The 19,084-nt window shown below is 42.7% G+C and overlaps 2 protein-coding genes across 3 annotated transcripts; one reads left to right on the plus strand and one right to left on the minus strand.

The window, feature by feature from the left end:
• Positions 1-3,341: 3,341 nt before the first annotated feature.
• Positions 3,342-10,486, minus strand: bag5 (BCL2 associated athanogene 5). Of its 2 annotated transcripts, none has more exons than XM_070920985.1 (3): positions 10,464-10,486; positions 4,956-5,852; positions 3,342-3,882 (listed from the first exon to the last, which is right to left on the minus strand). In XM_070920985.1, exons 1-3 carry the CDS (start codon positions 10,484-10,486, stop codon positions 3,342-3,344), a joined length of 1,461 nt encoding a protein of 486 aa, XP_070777086.1. The 2 variants fall into 2 exon arrangements, with proteins under 2 accessions (XP_070777086.1, XP_070777085.1); XM_070920984.1 differs by lacking the exon at positions 10,464-10,486 and adding an exon at positions 9,964-10,007.
• Positions 10,487-11,555: 1,069 nt separating this feature from the next.
• Positions 11,556-17,900, plus strand: coa8 (cytochrome c oxidase assembly factor 8). The gene is made up of 5 exons (XM_070920716.1): positions 11,556-11,841; positions 14,352-14,549; positions 16,340-16,403; positions 16,630-16,720; positions 17,750-17,900. Exons 1-5 carry the CDS (start codon positions 11,677-11,679, stop codon positions 17,868-17,870), a joined length of 639 nt encoding a protein of 212 aa, XP_070776817.1. The 5' UTR covers positions 11,556-11,676; the 3' UTR covers positions 17,871-17,900.
• Positions 17,901-19,084: the final 1,184 nt, after the last annotated feature.

A 19,084-nucleotide genomic window follows, 5' to 3' on the forward strand; every position in this document is an offset into this window, starting at 1 on the left:
CAGCAAAACATTTAGAAAATGGTGCTTTACCTCACTGCCATCCTCCTCTTTATGTTTGATCCACAGAATATAAATTTGTAGGGTTGCCAGAACGCCCACTCATGGAGGCGCCACTAATACTGACTAAAAAAACAAAATTAGGGACACTATGACAAGACAGAAAAAGATCCGAGTAACATTTCTTCATATAGTGTAAAACTTTTGATAAATTATTCAAATGAATGTTTAAAAAGGAAGCAATGTACAGGAATGCAGTGAACTGCGAGGACTAAATCTACATCTTTATATATTACTGCATACAAAAAAGAGCACGTGAACTTAAGGTGTGTCCGGGTCGGTTTGGTCTGAGAGAGCATAAGGTTCGCTGTGAGAAAGCATCCGTTGCAACAACAGCCAGGCAGGCCGACGATGTTTAATGAACACTGTTTAATCTTATCTAAAACCCAGGAGGCCGAGCTGCAGGCTACGTGCCAGAAAATGCTTCCAACAGCAGCTTAATGCACATAAAAAGGGTCCGTGGGAGTTCACTGGAACGTGTTTTTTGTTGCAGGGAAACTATCGAGACATTTGACCCTTTAGTTTGCGTTTCACACTTCGAGCAACCAGCATCGACGAGTCAGAGGAAAACCATTCCCACAGAGCCGAAAGAACAGGGACAGTCAGCTGATGAAATCGGCCGAGAAATGTTAGCGACCGTCAGCTGTCAACCACCAATCAGATGAGACCCAAAGCTTCTTCTCTCCCTGCTGAGGCATCTTTAAATCATGAGCAAGTGGGATTAAAGCCAAACAAATCTCCCACTCCTTGACAAAACAATCTCACCTCGAGGTCCATTTAGTAACTGTTTACTAAAGATTTTAAACTTTCCGCTGCTAAATGGCTAAATTTAAGTAACTGATATATTAAACTTCTTCTTGAAATTGTCAGAATTCCCATCATTAAAGCTGCATTAACTAATTTTTGGCCACTTGGGGGCAGTGCAGGGGGTTTAATCAGAGCTTGTTTTTACTGGTGAAAGCAGTGAGAGTGAACCAAAACGATGAGCTGAAAGATGAGGCACGAAATGAGGCGTGATTGTTTTGTCAGCGTCTAGAATATGCTTCGAAATTAACGTCTTGAAAAACCGTCTCTCCAACAAGAGTTTATTCATTTTCAGAGGGTCAGCAGGCAGCTGTGGAGTAATTTAATCGGCTAATTATTCTGTTTTGTCAGTTGGATTTCGGCTATTGTTGCTAAATTGCTTTGAGAGCAAAAGATCGGCCCCGTCAGTGCGGCTGTTAGCAGTGTGAAAGCACAATGTGACTCATTTTATTGCCTGCTGCGAGGAGCGCTGTCAGTCTGTGGACCCGCAAACGGCTGACCAGAACACCACCACCTTTAGTCCTCATCAGGGAATGAATACTGATTTTTAAAAAAGCCTCAATTTCTGACAAGCTAGTGCAAATTCCTGGTGGCGATAACGGCCAAGGTGCTCTGCATAAACACATTCGGTGCTTCAGCGTTGATACATATCGAAATGAGCAGCTGCTTGCTCCTTATTCCGTCGCTGCACTACAAGGCTGCGTTTACACAAACCGGTTCAAAGGGAAGGGTGAAAATAAAGGCACAGAGATTTGGACTTCTCTCCCAGTCCTCTCCCTCCCTCCCACCGTCTCGAGCGGCAGCTTCGAGAAGTTTCTAGAAGGATCTGTCGACTGCGATCAGCATCAATACTCTCTACCGCACAGGACCCGACTGTCGGCCCTGCGAGCTTCAGCCTTGATGTGTCAATCCAGTGGATATCACCGCCTCAACCTGCCTTCCTCTTCGTCTTCCTCTCCCCAGGGACCTCTCACAGTCGCACTCCTCCCTCAGTAGAAAGCAGTGGGTAGAAACAAAAAAAACCTAAAGCAGCAGCAACAGCAAAATTTTTTGCGTCCTCTCCCTCCATCTCTGAATTCAAACCTGATCCATTTATAGCCGAGCGCCATCACACAAAGTCACAACAAACATTTGAAGCACATTACAGACTAACAGCTACACAAGCAGCGAGGGGAAAGGTACTTTTATCTTCTCAAAACATCCTGTTTATAGCTGGCAGGCCGCCTCACTAGATAACATCTCCACACAGGTTTTTTTAGTTTGCTGCCGACTTCACGGATGCTTCTGTATCTCAGCCGTGACGAGGCCCGCCTTTTCTTTCTCCCGTCATTCGACCGGTTGCCCACGACAGCTGTGGCTTGCAGGGTTTTTGGGGAGTTTGCCACAGTCGTGTGGTTCGGAGCGCTTACCAGAGACACGGACCAAATGCTGAGGGGATAAACGGGGTCACGCAGGAGTGCAGAGTGACCTTACATCAATGATGCAAACTCCCACTGTTCTCCCTCTAATTACATCTCTGTTTAAACACAGATGGCCTGGCTTCGGTACCAGCTTGATGTTTGTGGAAACGCCTCACCTCTGCCTCTAATGTTTCACCTCTGATGCTGCTTCTAAAATCCGGCCCCCCCCCCCCAAAAAAAAAAAAACTTTCTCAATTGTGTAAAAGCACATTTTCACTGCAGATTACTTTAATTTCCCATTTGACATTTGTTCACGCCATCTGCTTTGCCAAATTTGATTTCAATACAAACTGCAGCAAAAGGAAAATGCTGTTAATTTGACTTTTTTTAAATAGATTTTTTTGAACATTTCAATGCCCAAAATCAGCACAGTACCAACAGGTACCACAAACTGGACCGAGCCCCCGTACTCTCACAGTAGCAGTGCACAGTGACTCTCCCTAATTAGGTCACAGTATTTAACACATACATTGGCTGTCTCCATTTGCAGCTGACAGTCAGATTAATCAGGCCAGATGGGGAAGCCACTGCTGAGCGATCCATCACGCTCAGGTCAGTTATCAATATCAAGCGCAGTCTGGAGGATACGACCACTACAACAGGCATTATTTAGTGCTTTGGCAGCAGGCTTCAACAACCACGACAACAGACAACAACACACACACACACACACACACACACACACACACACACACACACGGGAGAGTTAAAAAGAAATTCTTCAAAAAGCACGGGAAAAAAAAAATTTCAAAGTGTGTTTCACAAAAGGAGTTCTGTGTTGTTGACTTCTCAGCGGGGTCGGCCACAACTACCACGAAGAGACAAAAGAGAAGCGCTGCTGCAGTGCATTCTGGGGATTTGAGTCAATATTTACAGCCCATGAAATGATAATGTACTAGTTTTTTTTTTTTTTTTAATTTACACACATTATCAGCTCCCTTCGTTCCTGCAGCGACGTCCCATCCGGTGTCCCCACCTAGCAACACGGCTACCGCGCAGTGATCCATGTTTTTTACTGCATCAATACTCCCACTCGTCCGTCTTCATGTCAAGGTAGTTGAGAATGTTCTGGGCAAACTTCACCGCCTGCTTCCGCGCCATCTTGGTCGTCTCGTCACCCTGCGGGTCCACGGCGTCCAGCGCCAGCAGCTGTTTGGTCAGCAGCTCCTCCAGCATCATGTAGCTCTTGTCGGCCCGCTTGCCATCGAAGCCCAGCACCTGGGCCTGGAGGTCCGACAGGCTCCCCAGGACCAGCCACACGGCCCGGTGCGACGGGTGCTCACTGGGGCCCGTCTGACGGCACACCAGGGCCTCGCGGAGGTCCAGGAAGGTGATGATGGCTTGGACCTCCACGACGGCGCGGCGGCGGGCCTCTCTGATGCACGGGTTCTTGGCCGTGTCCACTTGGTCCAGGTGAGTGAGGAGGCTCTGCAGCTCGGCTTTGGGCCTGAAGCTCAGATCCCCCATCACGCAGTGCCGCAGGACGCCCTCTCGCAGGTGGGAGACGTGAGCTCGCACCGCCTCGATCTCACGGATGGAGTTGTTGTGCGCCAAGTCGTACCTGAAGAGACCAACACTGAATCACTGCTCTGAAAACTCCTGGACTTCAACCATTTCATTTATTATCAAAATATTAATAAAAATATTAATATATCAAGATGTTCAAGGTCATGAACTGTGTTCCAGTGTTACGAAATGCAAGAGATCAAATTCTTTACTATAACTACAACTCATTTTATAGTTTTTTTATGACAATAATGCAGCAGGAGAGAAAATAGAGAATCACAATTAATACCACTAAAATAATTATAAACTATATATAATTATGACTATATACTAGTCATTATAAATCTATGGTATGCTCAGGGGTCACCATAACCACACATTTATTTTAGGTTGGCATCTTATATAACTTATATATACTAACAAAAATGCGTTCCATTGTATTTTAGGCAGCTATATCTTTTATTTTGGCTGCTCTGTCAGTGGTGAGCAAATAAACATTAATTGCTGAGACGTCATCCTCTCTGAAAAAGCATAAAGACATTTTCTATTTAATTAAGATGTGTTTATTTTCAGCGCCTACTGTATCAAACAACCTTTTTATATTGTAACTAGACAGCACGAAGAACAACATGTGAATGAGTGGTACTTGAATCAGCGCTCGAGTCTACGAGTGTTCTACATAATGAAGCACTCGGTAGGCGTTTTATTGCTATCAGCGGTTCTCTGGTGATGTGAGTCGAATTCACTCCTGACAGTCCTGTATGATTCAAATCAAAACTCAACTACAATCTCCAGCCCCTCCTCCTGTTCACCTCCCAAACCGCTGGTGATGTTACAGCATCATCGGCTCACAGGCACTTTGAAGTATTGAAAATGTTAAAGTGGTACTTCCTGGCGGGAAAGTTGTATATCTGCTGATCCAAAATAAACATCTGCACTCCAGCTGGAACAATTAGTCAACTGACAGAAAATGAATCGACTACTTCTGCTGACCATCGATTCATCGTTTTAAGTCTAAGTACTTCTATGGCAGTAAATTAAACATCTTAGGTTTGAACAAAACTCGATTAATAGAGTATAATCGGCAGATCGATCGATAATGAGCTCCATCCTTTGAGTGATGCCTACCTGCGTGTGTCGTCTCCCTCCCCCTCCAGGTCCAGATGTTTCAGCAGCCCGTTGATCTCCTCCACAACCTGTTTCCGGTAATTTCTGATAGCTGCGTTCCCGGAAACATCCAGAGCGTCCAGCTCCACCTGCATCTCCGTCAGGATTCGTGATAGGTGGGCGCAGCTGTCCCTCCCACTCAGACCCATCAGCAGAGCCACCAGCTGACTGCGCGCCACGCTCACCTTCACCATCACCTGGTTGATGCAGTGTACGGCCTCATGGGTGTCCCCCGACAGCGGCAGGGAGAGGGTCTGCTGCTGCGTGCGCCCTTCGACCACGTCCTGCACGGCACACAGGCGTGTCAGCGCCCGGTAGCGTGCCTTGCGGAGCGGCACCCTCCCCTCGGTCTTGACTTGGGTGAGCCTCAGCACGAGCTCCTGCAGAGCATCCACCAGCTCGTCGTTTATTTCAGCCACCCCGCCGCCACGCTGAGGTGCCACCACGCGTTCGTCCACCAGCTGCCGCGCCTCGTTGCTCAGCTCCTCGATGGCCAGGCGGGATGGATGAGTGCTGTTCTCCTCCAGGTAGCGCAGGAGGCCCTCCACCTCTTGTGCTGCTCTCTTTCGTGCCCCCTGCAGTTCCGGTTTGCCCTCCGTGTCCACCTGGTCCACGTCCAGCAGCAGCCGCGTCAGCTCGCGCTCCAGGCGCTTGTAGTCGCGGTCGTTCTGCAGGCCGCTGAAGGTGCAGACCTGAGGCCCCAGAGACGCCACCTCCTTCTGGACCTCGTACAGCCGCATCATGGCAGGGTGCTGCGGATGATATGGCTGCTGCTGCTGCTCCATTGGATGTTGTTGCTGCTGCTGTGGGCCGCCATGGTCCATCCTCTTCCCACCATCGAAGGGCTTCCCAAACAGGCTGGAAGAGAAAGGCAGCATGAAAGGAAAGTCAGAACAATAAGTAACAATTGAGAGCAGGCAGAAACGGAGCCTCAGCAGAGCTAACATTGTTGTCTACTGGCTAGAATGGCTGGATTACTTCAAAAGCGTCTTTTCAGATACTCACAGCCAGCAGTGCTTGAATAGGACCTCTAACTAACGTCAGGATCCCTGCCAAAGCAACTGGTATAAAGACAAACTCTAAATTAAACCAAACATCTAAATCTCCACCAACTCCACAGGAGTTTACAACAATGTGGTTGGATGTCCGTGCTATATTAGCCCTGCGTGCTACTTAAATAATGTGGCATTTCTGTGTTGGCGTCATGTGGAAACAAAAGTAGGATTTCTGTGAAGATCTGTCCAGTGGGAACGTTACAGTTATAACATACGACCTTTTGATAGAACCACAATGGCTGTTATGTTGCACTGGAGACTGTCGCCCACTTACACTAAAAATATTAGTCAAAAAATCAGCCAAGAATGAAGTTGTTGTATTTCCAAACTGCAGACAATTCTGTCATGCTTAACATGTCAAAAATCTAGCCTGGGGGGCCAAAGAGTCATTAAACATAAAAATAATCCATCCTGACGCTCCACCACTGTGCTGTCACTTCCCAGCTTGCTGCTGGTCTCCAGCAAAGTTACCAGCCTCATCTAACTGGAGCTGCCATGTCAGTGGGAAAACTGGAAAACTGAACCTGCAAAGTACGATTTGTTGCAGGTTCGGTTTGTAAAAGGAGGATTGCTCCGAATTCAAGTTCAACTTCAAGTTTATTTGTCACATTTAAATCACACAGGACACAATCATAGTGAAATGATTATTGCTTGTAGCCGTTTTGTCAGACTGATTTTTGAAGATGATACTGATACAATACTTTTTACATTAGAAACACATTGTAAACAAACATTTGTGATGAAGATCCCTTAAATTAGAATTAGAAGATATATACTAAATGGGACAGTCTCTGGATGACCCCCCTCAAAATTTTGTGGCATTTCTGTGCTGCCAGTTCTTCTTATTGGCTGACATACGTGCTGATACTGATCTATCTGCAATACGTTAACAGTTACCAATATATAAGCCCAGCCGATCAGTCATTCTAGCAACTAAGAGAGTTGCAAAATGCTAAAACAAAGTCTCTACTGACCTCCATAAATTGATTAAAAATCTCTTCTTTTTACTGTTAAGTTTGGTTACAGGAGTAACAGACGTGAAACCTTTAACCAGAAGAGGTTAAGTTGCTCTTTAACCACTGACAATACATGCTTTTGGTTAAATGGTTTAGAGCCACTGACCTCTTAAATTAGCATTGCTTAGCATTAATAAGTATGTGGAGTATTGTGACAAAATGACCCCACATACATACAAAGTGGTCTAAACAGCGCAAAGCCTGTTAGATACTGTAAATACGTCCCTGTGCACGCTCTCAAAATGACTGAATGGTGATTGATTTGTATAAATATCTACAAAACCAGGAAACAGAGGAGACTTTTCTTGACCTTGACCTCTTTAGTTGAGTCTGCTCTTATCTCATATTTGACATAACTCCACATCAATTAAATGACAACCCAGCCGAAGGCAAGAGAAGGAGAAACCCATAATATGTTCGTATGAAATTCTGTCGTTACACTCGTGGATGAAGATGAATGAGGTTAACCTACATTTCTTCTCGACGAGAGGAACACCCACATGACAACCATTCGGAGTAGTGCTGCGTGTTTCTATCAGGCTCGGTGGCTGACACGATGGTGATGGCTCTCTAATCCACATAAAAAAAGGATCCTGCCTGCACATCAAGCTTTAAATACTGAGGAGAAAAGATACACAGCTGACCAACACCCAAAATATGAAGCAGTTGTTCAGTGCATCTCCACACTTGTGCAGGAAGATTCGGTCAAACTGCCTCATAAAGTGAGTCACAGGTGCCTCGAGCTGTGGCATGTGTTACCAATTCACTACTTAGAAAAATGCCATCAGCAAAATGTCATTTCTGAGTCGGATTAATAACATTATCCTTTTGAGCCAAAATGCCAAAACTCTGCTGATTCCAGCTTCTCTAATGTGAAGATTCGCTGCTTTTCTGGTTTGAATCATTGTGACCTGAAAGTCTGTGGACATCTGAAGACGTCACTGAGGACTCTGGGAACTTGTGACATTTTATAGACTTTGAAATTTAACTGATTAACCTAGAATATAAACCTGCAGTTTACTCAATAATGAAATTAAACAGCAGTTGTTGGCCGAGTTCTCGTGGTGTCAGCAGCTTGAGGTGAAGACGCTCTGGTGTCGTTCGCTCCTCCAAGTTCATTATAGTTATTGAGCCACAGTTCATTCTCTGTACTTTACAAGAGGAGGGGGGTGTTAGAGGGACAGTCATTTTGCATCTCCTTGTAGTAGTTTGTAGTTTTTTAGATTTGCATCTCTGTAGTTGTTTTGTGTCTCTTTGTAGACATTTTACACCTCTTTGTAGTTGTGTTATGCGTCTTTGTAGTTGTGTTGCGTCTCTTTATAGTTGTTTTACATCTCTTTGTAGTCATTTTGCATCTCTTTGTAGTTGTGTCTCTTTGTAGTCATTTTTGCTCTCTATTAGCAACATTTTGCAGGTGAAACAGAACTCTCTGGCTCAAAGACAGCTCCTGATCTTCAGTATTTATTTCAGACTGGAGATGAACGGCGGCTGTCTGACGCGTCCAAAGCTTCCTGCTGCCGAAGATCAACATAGACACTCCATATTACACAAAATACTACAGCACACCATACAAGCTATTATGGGAAAGCATCAACAGAAGCCTGAGATGCAGAGAAAGCAGAGCTATTCTGCTGTTTTTAATTGCTTTACTCATTTTATGTTATTTGAATGACGCCTCCGTATGACGTGCAGCTGTAATATGAAGGAAAAAACAACAAACACAGGACATTCCTACTTTTAACTGAGTAACACATTCATAAAGAGACTCTAGTCGAGGGGCCCCCTGACCCCTTGGGTCCCTGGACTTGTGCCTGATCGGCCTGTTCAGTCGTCCATCCATGATCACAATGCAAATCTCTAGTCTACCGAAATGAAGAACAACCTCCAGCATTAACATAAATTCTACTTTGTATTTTTTTTTTTTAAAAACATAGACAAAGAAAAGGAAAGAGCGAGAAGGAAAACTGTTACTGAGGAAATTCTTTCAAACGCCCAGCCTACATCAAAGTGAACTTTTCATATCTACAGGGTGAATGGTAACACACAGGATTAAGATGAGAAACAGATTTTAGTTTTTGCAACAGAACATGGCTCAGGGGAGAGGTTGCATCATGAGACACTGTCATGATCAGTCGAGGTGCCTGAAAGCATGATGTGATTGTTGCATATGAATACTGTAACCCCCAATATGATGTCTTGTTATTCACAGCATCAATAACACTTATTAGAATAGACAGGATTATGTATTAAGTACTTTTATGTAAGAGGGCGACGGGGCTGGGCATTTCCAAAATAGGGGATGAACGCACGCCAAGACAGAGCTTACAAATCTGAGTATTTATTAGGATAATCTCATGCAAAATCCACTCCAGCCTGGCAAAACACCTCATGCCTTAATTTGATCCAAGAGAGACAAGAAAGAGGGGGACTGGCTCCAGGCTGATGTGATGGTCTTACAGCTAAGAATAGGTTTGCTAGTAGGAATCAGTCTTCCCTCCCATGAGTCACACAGCATGAAGGCTAACTGAGCTGGGGGGGTGACATATGCATCCAGCGCCCCTTGCTTAAATCTTCTCCCAAACCGTTCAAGCACCTTCCCCAGGCTGCCTGCACCGGTCCTGCACGGCTTTGCGCATTATGTCACCATAGAAAACCCGGTCTGGCCAGCTGGTTGCGAAGGGATCTGCCTCTGTGACAATATGCACCTTATCACAGCTGTACCAGAACCAGCAAAATACCACACCTCCCAGATCTCACTAAACACCTCGAAGCATCTACAGAAGCTGTCAGCTGTATCCTAACACACGCACACACCCGCAAACACACACACACACACACACACACACACACACACACACACACACACCAGCAGTGTCAACCAGCGTCGTTATTTCTCACCTTTTCAAAACTCCGAACACATTCGCGCACATTTTTACGGATGTCTGTTTCCATCAGCCAAAGCAGGGCGGGTCGTGGAGCAAAGTGGCATCCAAAGCGGATAATCCCAAAATCGGAGAGATTTCGATGGGGGGGGCGACGATGCTCCGGTCAGCTTCAGCACCTACCGACTGACTGACTGACTGCGGTCGGGCTGGTGTCGCCCCTCCCACAGACTATCCGAGGGGTTCCTCCACTGAGTCTCGCTTTTAAAACTACTTAGTTTACAAATAGATACGTTACTGAAGCTTGTGGAGTATTTCAAATAGCCGTTTTAGATCCAAGAAAGCAAAGAAAGCGAGCCCTGTTTTCCCACGTACGCTGCTCTGTGAATGCCATTGTCTGTGTCAGCTAGCTACCGATGATCACCTGACTCTGCCCCACCTTGGCCGAATAACTTCAGCTTTTTTCGGTCTGAATACATTAACACCACGTCGTCACTTTAATAGTTTCACCCTTACCTGCATAGCCAGCGTACAGCCATCTGAACTGTTGCGGAAAGGTGCGCACCTCCTCTGATTAAAGCTAAACATTAGCCTACCTAGCTACCTTCTAGTACTTACTTTCCGGCTCACGCGTAAGAACTAACACGGAGATTCTCTTTGCTCATATGGGTGAAAATAAAACCGTTTTATCGGCGTTTGCTTGACTCGACGAATGAGAGGCGTGAATCCATGTTTAGTTAACGTTTTAAAAAAAATCATATCGAAGTAGCTGAAAATACATTAAAGTGTTATTTTACCGGTAATATAATTAACTAGTTTTAACAAACTGTAAGTTTTGGTCGACCAACATTAAATTCGCCCCATTTTAACGCGTCGTCGTGCCGTTTGTTACATGGCGGGAAGGGCGGTGAAACTGAGCGCCGTACAGTAGTACTGGGTACAACACTGAGGTACTTGTAGCCTACTTACTAAAGTATTTTTTTTTTTTGCTACTTTATACTTTTACTTCACTGCAATTCAGAGAGAAAACTTTTTACTGCTCTCAATTTGTATGCCATCAACGAGCTACTTTATTATTCATTTATTTTGTTATATATTATATTATATGTATTATGTATTCTTCTATAATATACTCATACTATACAATATAATACCTTATATTCTGTGCTATATTGCTGTACTATACTATATTACTACATTTCACCTCACATGATATATCCCATACTATATTATGTTAATATGTTATATTGTTTAATTACATTATATACTATATTTATTTTATACTTATATATCAATACAGACAAACACCACGTATAACTATCATAATATATAATATATATTACTCTGGTGTACATTGTTGTAGTAGACGGTATCATATTACTCTTACATACTGACATACTGTTCTTACTTAAGTCAAATTTTCAATGCAGGACTTTTACTTGTAATAGAGTATTTATACACTGTAGTATTGCTACGTAATACTTCTTGAATGGGAACGTAGCGGAAACCCCGCCCGGCTGGCTCAATCCGGGGCTGTACCGGTGAGTTTTGGAGCCCATTCTTTCAATGTGGGAGTCACGTGACCAAACGGCTGGGTTTGTACACCGAAGGGCACCGACATGAACTCCCGTGAAGCACAGTGTATGCTAACGGTAACATTAGGGTGTCCTGTACTGTAACGGTCACTGGTCTCTCCTTAAAAACAGCAGCGTAGTTTCGGTTAATTAAAATGGCGTCCAAAACAACAACAGCGGCGGCAGCAGCGGGCTGTTTAACATGGAGGATATTCAGTCCTTTTAGCCCCCACGCTCCTCTGCGCCCACACCGCTTATCAGCAGTGAGCAGTCGGCTGTGCGGCTCCAAACAGACGAACCAGCGGGACAAAACACCAAAGGTTCGTGCAGTAAAACATAACATGTGTAACATGAACAGAATCTAACCGCTACAAGTCCAACATCTGACTTACAGGCAGTGTTGTGTTAATCCCCTTTAACGGCATTGACAGCTTGTTTACAGTGAGCATACGTGTGTGTGTGTGTGTGTGTGTGTGTGTGTGTGTGTGTGTTGTCATCTATACATTTTAGTTCACCATTTAGTGATACCACCATGTAAAAATACTCCCTTACAAGTTAACGTCCTGCATTTGAAATCCTACTTAAGTAAAAGTACAGATGTGTTATCAGCATCAGAATAATGCATATGAGATTATTGGATTATAATTGTTGATGCATTCATGTGCAGATCACTTTAATGTTGCAGCTGGTAAAGGTGGAGCTCATTTTAATCAGATTACATACTGCTATCTTGTGAATTGAGCTTTTGACTGTTTATTGTTCAAAATAAGACATTTGATGGCGTCGATTTCAGCTCTGTGAAATTGTGACGTACAGACTAAACATTATTTGATTTATTGAAATAATATTGGAAACACTAACTAGTAACTGTAGCTGTCAAATAGATGTACTTGATGAATAGAATAAAAACACTGTTTTAAAATGAGTGTATATATCAAAGTACTGGCCAGGAAGCAAATATAATCCCACCAGAAGAGATTTACAAGAAAACAGCGTCACAAAGAGGGGCGAGTATGGCTTCTCGTAGCTTTCATGTCTTCCACTCTAAATGAATCGAATCCAGTCAGCAACAAACAAGCCCGTCTCAAGAAACTGAGACGCCCGAAGGTCTTTTAATCTGCATGACTGGACGGTCTGAACCTTCTCCGATGTCAGAGTCATTCAACAGACGATTTACTGTCACAGTGATTCAGCAACGTGCATAAACATATGCAGTAGTTTTCTACCACAGTACTGCAGTAAACGGTGCAGATGTTGCCTCTAAAGTAGCACAAAAATGAAAATACTCAAAGTATAAGTACGGTGCTTAAGTAAATGTACTTAGTTACATTCCACCACTGGTAACATCTGTACTGTACATCTACTTCACCAGTGGTATGTGAGTATAATCAATGACATTATTACAAGTAAAAGTACTCAATACAGAAAAATGTCCCCTGTGACTGTTATACTATTATATATTTATCATTAGATTATTATTACTCATGCATTCATATGAAACATGATTTTACTCCTGTAGTTGACTGAGGTGGAGCTCATTTTGAACTATTTTGTAATTGATTTGTAACTATTTAATTTCATTTATAATAAAACATCATATTTTATAAGCTCTTTTATACGTACACATCTAGTAACTAAAGCTCTCAGATAAATGTAGTGAAGTAAAAAGTGCAGTATTTCCCTGTGAGATGCAATGAAGTAGAAAGTGGCATGAAAAGAAAAGACTCAAGTAAAGTACGAGTACCTCAAATCTACTCTAAATACTTCATTAGAGTACCAACATATTAAAAAACTGTATATTTTCCACAAACATTACCTACCTAACTGATAGCACAGACTGTGTTTTAATGATTGTATTTACAGCTGGCTGTGTTGTCTACAGTGGCTGAAACAGGTGCTTTACAGGTGTATCTACCTGTTTTCTGGTCTCGGAGTCCTGGAACGTGTTCGGTGCCTCGCTGCTCGTCTCATCGTGCAGTCTGGTTAGAAATGATAAGCTGGTTCCTGCATGTCAGCTGATTATTTAAACCACGTGACATCCGTCCTTGTCTTCTTCTGCTGTTTCATCAGATTATTCAAGTTAAATTCGTGGAGTGGCACCCTGCCCTCAGTCCTAATCCTGAACCTGACCTTTACCATGTGCAGTAAAGGAGGCAATGTGAGGATGTGTGTATAATATAATACATAATACTGGATTTTTAAGGAAATACGGCGTTATTGATGTAACGTCTTGCAAACGGCTGCATGTTGTAGTTGCAGATAGTGTCTCCAGTGTGAAGTTTGATAAATTGCGTCGGTTGAAGACTACAAGTCTGAAAATGAACACAAGTCTGTTGTGGAGTTAAAAAGAAGTGGTCTTCCAGACCTCTGTAGCTCGCTGCTCATCTGCTACAGGCTAATGGCTCAACGCTACATTAGCTGCCACTAGCATAACACACTCGAATATCCGACAGAGCTGTTGGCGGTGGAGTTGCTTTGTGGGTAATGTAGGCGCCATGTTTGTTTATCACTCCAGAGTCTGAAAACGTTATAGGTATATATTGCAGTGCTAAATCTGTGGAGTACTCCTTGAAGTTGCAGGGTGTTGAGCTCTCAGGGCCACCGTAGAAAGGCGATGATCATGTCGGGACTTCAGGGCTGGACAGGAGCCTGAAGATGTGGGTGATACATTTCTTTTGCCTAAACCCACCAAACTGTAGATAATGTAGCATCTTGTCAGGATAAATGACCTTTTACAGACCATTTATTCTGCTCGGTAAGTCACCTGTCAATCAGAGTGGGTGGTACAATAAATATTTCTTATATAACTTATCTAAGTTTTTACTTGTAGAGATCTACCTTCAGACCGGTAGCGACCTCCACGCACGACTGGATTGGTCCACCGAACCCTCTGTCCAACCTGCGGCCAATCGTTTACCACGTCCCTGAGAACGAAACAGAGCTGGAGAAACGGCTGCGACACCTGAGGCAGCAGACGGAGGACTGGAACCACGACTTCTGGACCAAGCAGAACATCACCTTCAGCAAGGTTGAAAGCTCCATGTGCTGTTACCTGTCTTTTTTTTTTTTTTTTTAAATCCTACACTAGTGATGGGGAGTTCTTTGAAGTAACCCGGTTCGTGTCACTCACCCGCCGCTAGTGAACTAGTGGTTCTTTGTTTTATTTTGTAATTACAATTCGTTTGTGAGTCTAACATCACTCTCCTAGGCTCACTAACGGGGGGGTCAGAGGGATTCAGGATGCAGAGGCCGGGTGTATACAACGTCGCGTTAACAGAGAAAAACTTAACACACAAGACAAAGAAAAATCACAGACCACATGTGTTGAAAATGAGGAAAAAAGTATCGAACCCCTCACAAAGTTTATTGAAAATACAAAAGTTCGGTCACCCTGAGATCCCAGATTATTTTCAATAAGCTTGACATTGTGTAGAAGTTCAATACTGTCTTTTTAAGAATAATAAAATATATTGCCAAAAGCCACAAAGTTAAAATTATAAATGAATAATCTATAGTAACAGAACCTACCTGGCATGCTGACTGTTTTACAGCTTCAGAGTTAATTTATTTTTGCAGTAGTTGTAGTTGAGATTATTTAGATTTTAAGACAATGTTAGACCTTTTGTATCGTTAAACATGTTTTTATTTTGGCTAAGTGCTAATCATATACATAATAGGAATAGGAAGAAAAATCCCCCCCAAAAAGTTAAATGTAATTGAAATTAAACAAAAGAGAACCGCAACTAACTAAAGTATATTTTAAGTAAGGCTGCAAATAATGATTATTTTCATTATCAATCAATACCTGAATTATATTTTTTAGATGAATCTATTAGTCTATAAAGTGCAGGAAACTTTCCCAGAGCTCAAGGTGATCCGACCAACTGTCCAAAAAATAAAGAACCCAAAATTTTTTTAATTTACAACGTTAATAAAAACAGAAAAGCAGCAACATTTGAGAAGCTGGAACCAGTGACTGTGTTTCTATAAAGACGTTTACTGTCTACATGTTCGGGCTGCAGGGAAATCTCATGTTAACCAGATGAGCTGGAGGGAAGTTTCTGAATCAGCAAACATGATGTGCCTCTGAGTCCCTGACCTCTGACCTCTGACCTCCCAGCAGAGGCAGCGCTTCCATATGTGGATTAGTGTCACATCGTCACTGTCATCGTTCTTGTTTTCACCAGCAGAGAGCAGCATCGCACAACAAAGCTGCTGCTGTCAGGTTCCTGCCACTGACAAGAGATAGCAGTTTATAATATATTGTGTATTGACTTTATATCTTGATTCCCGTATAAATACATATATTGCTTTTCTTTCTTGTTCAAGGAATTATGTTCAAAATCTCACAAGGAATTAAATACCTTTAGTTTGACAGTATTTAATGGAGAAGATATTTCAAAACATATTTTCTGTTACTATATCATTACTGTGTTTTAGGTTGGTGTATTTCTATAAAATGTGTGTTTTTCTGAAGCCTGATGCAGTACTTTGTATAATCGGGGCTCTGTGTCGCTCCACTGGTTCAAGACTGGACTGATGCACTCGTCCTATATGGTCACACCTCGTATCGACTGAGGACTGAGAGAAAGGACAAAAACAATATCGTCTTATGTGTATAAGTAAAGAAAGATAGGTTTTGTTGTTGTGTGCGTATCCATGTTATTTACATTTGAGGACCAGCTCCTTTTGTCTCATTTCAATTGTTTTTGAATTGTTTGATTTTCTGTCTGTTGGTCATCGTGTTGACTGTTGGCTTTTTGTTTGTGTGTCCTGTAAAATATTAAAAATAAAAGCATATTTTTGTGCTCTCTGCAGGAAAAAGATGCTTTCATCCTTTCACAACTGAAGGCAAAAGGCTTGACTGTGCATGATGAGCAAGGTGAGGACCTGTGGCCTCTCTACATGTATGACTCCTGCATGCTGTGCTTCTGCATTGATAGTAAATGTATTGACACTCTATGAGCCAGTCCAGTCTGTCAGAACTTAAACCTGACAAACAGAGACTTTATGTAGCAGCTGGTGATTTACAAAGGAAACGTATCTTAATGAGAGTATTGTTGTCCTCTGTGTGTGTCTCTACCCCCCCCCCCCCCCCCCCCCCCCAGGACGACGGCGGGCCCTGAACAGTGAAGAAATGGCCATGTTTTACAAAAGCTTCCTGGACAGAAACAGAATACGACATGCAAATTATAACAAGTGGGTTGTTTTGCATCTGGGTGTCTCCCACGGGTGGGTGGGTACGTCTCCGGAGCCGTGGGCTTTAACCGACGCTGTTACGCACTGCACCTTGTGTATAGAGAACAACAAACATCGCAGGCTTTGAAGAGCTTTCTGTGAATTAGCATTTTGTTTTTGTGTGGTTTCAAACTCTAGCTTTTGATTGCACGACTGTGTCCGTGTTACTCCTGTTATTGTCTCAGGTTAGAATAAATCAAAGAACAGCATTTACGCCTTTATTCTCTCCAGGTGTTATTGCTTTCTTGGCTCCCTCCATTAAAAATCTTTTGAGCCTCCAGCACAACAAACCTTTATTGCATTTTGCTGTGAAATATCACCGTTTATCTACATTTGTTCCCACTCTTTGCAGTGTTGCTCATCTTGAAGGTTAGCGTTAGATTAGATACTATAAAACGCAATATTAAAAAAAGTGAAATAAGTGCAATATTGTATGACCTCAATCTGAAAGAGGCCACTTTTCCAGAACAGACGCCACAAAGTGCTTCACAATAAAAGGTAAAAGTGAGACATAAAATAGAGACAGTGTTAAAGTAATGCATGAAATAGAGTCTGAACAGGTGGGTCTAAGTGTCCGAAAGAAGAGAGTTTAAGTGTGACACTTCAGAGGCATCACTCTCCTTTAGTTTTTACCCTGGAACAAGGAACAACCAGCAAACCCTGATCAGAGGACCTCAGAAACCTACTGGTTGTCTAGTCGGGCGTGCCGTTTCCTCCTGTTTCCAGTCTTTGTGCTAAGCTAAGCTAACCTGCTGCTTGCTGTAGCTTCATATTTAGCGTACAGACAAGAGAGTGGCATCAGTCTTCTCTTACGTATGATTAAAAAGTGTTCCTATTCTCTTTTCATTCAGTTTTTTTCTGTGTATATTTTAGGCATTGAGCTGAAGTACAACAGTATAAAGACACACTTCACATGATGTCCGTCATCCTGTATCACTGGATTTAACTTGAACACACGTCCTCTAATTCTTCTCTTCTTGTCATGTCCAGTGAATGGTACCGACGTAACTTCACCATCACCGTGCTCATGGCCCGAGTCGCCCTGAAGAACGTGTGGAAGACCGTTACTGACCGACACAGCAGCAAGAAAGACAGCTCCCCCACCACCTGATGAGAAATAAAATATGCACCCGCCCTCCCATCAAGTGTTTGGCTTTGTTTTTTACTGCATTGTTGTGTTTTTCTGTTATCCACACGTCTACTATCACTCATGTCTGATTTTCTGTTCGTCTCCGGCGTTTCTTCTCTTTCTGATGCGTAGTTGATTCGATCAAATCCTCCCTCAGGTACTGAAATATATTTTCACCTCTCAGGCAAAAAGACGAGCTGTTGATTTGATTTATTCAGTGATTTACATCTTTCTTACAATTACATTGATATAACAGTGTGAACTCTTTAAGGAGCTTCTCCTCAGCAGGACATTCACTAGAAACATCAGATAAATGAATGAAATCTATTCGAGCTGTTCACACCTGCCTGCACTTTACTGTAAAACCTACAACGGCTCTGACTGAGATTTCCTACTTTTTATTTGTTATTGGTCAACTTGTTTCTATCAGCTTGTCTACTTTTACTTGATGCACAGAATCACTGATGAATGAGAGATTTTGAGTCAAAGGTGAAGGGGATTTTTTGTGTGTGAAGACAGTGCAGCTGGGGATCGCAGTATTCCCAGGTACTACAGGTACAACAACCCCAAACCTTTGCAGAGGTACATTTTGAATTTTGCTCAAGAGATTATCTTCATATTCATTGAGTTGTGTTGTGTCTCTTTTGTGGCATGTTTCTTCAATGCACCAGAGAAGAGACCCCAAAGTCTCTCCGTCACAGTCTGAAACTTTAACCGCTGATACGTGGAGAGTCGCTTCATTCAAATCACACAAACCAAAACACTTTGTTACTTCTTTTGGTACTTTTCAGAAAAACTGGGGACAGAAACTACAGAGATTAATACTGAAATGTTGGATGATAACAACAGTGGTGCAAAATAATTAAGTATGTTTACTTATGTACTGCATTTAAGTATATTTTTGAGATACCTGTACTTTACTGGAGTATTTCCATCGTCTGTTACTGTGTACTTCTAGTCAACTACATTTCAGAGGGATATATTGTACTTTTTACTCCACTATATGTATCTGACAGCTGTAGTTACTTTACAGATTAACATCAGATCAGCTCAGTAAATGATTCATTGTCTGCAGATGCAAGTGTTATTACGTCAATAAGTCATTCATAAATTGATTTAATTGAATTTTCAGAAATAAGGGGTTAGGTACTCTGGCAAATCAAACGTGCTTATTAATGGCTTATAGCCGAATTCTA

Source organism: Enoplosus armatus, chromosome 15 (genome assembly GCF_043641665.1).
Source record: "Enoplosus armatus isolate fEnoArm2 chromosome 15, fEnoArm2.hap1, whole genome shotgun sequence".
Taxonomy (NCBI): Eukaryota; Metazoa; Chordata; class Actinopteri; order Centrarchiformes; family Enoplosidae; genus Enoplosus; species Enoplosus armatus.

Excerpts from the sequence above, each read along its gene's own strand:
- bag5 (XM_070920984.1), bottom strand. The coding sequence starts at position 9,995 with ATGTGCGCGAATGTGTTCGGAGTTTTGAAAAG. Across the intron at positions 5,853-9,963 it reads GTGTTCGGAGTTTTGAAAAG|CCTGTTTGGGAAGCCCTTCG; the intron begins GTGAGAAATAAC and ends TTTCTCTTCCAG. Across the intron at positions 3,883-4,955 it reads GAGGGAGACGACACACGCAG|GTACGACTTGGCGCACAACA; the intron begins GTAGGCATCACT and ends TGGTCTCTTCAG.
- coa8 (XM_070920716.1), top strand. The coding sequence starts at position 11,677 with ATGGCGTCCAAAACAACAACAGCGGCGGCAGCAGCGGGCTGTTTAACA. Across the intron at positions 14,550-16,339 it reads AGAACATCACCTTCAGCAAG|GAAAAAGATGCTTTCATCCT; the intron begins GTTGAAAGCTCC and ends TGCTCTCTGCAG. Across the intron at positions 16,404-16,629 it reads GACTGTGCATGATGAGCAAG|GACGACGGCGGGCCCTGAAC; the intron begins GTGAGGACCTGT and ends CCCCCCCCCCAG.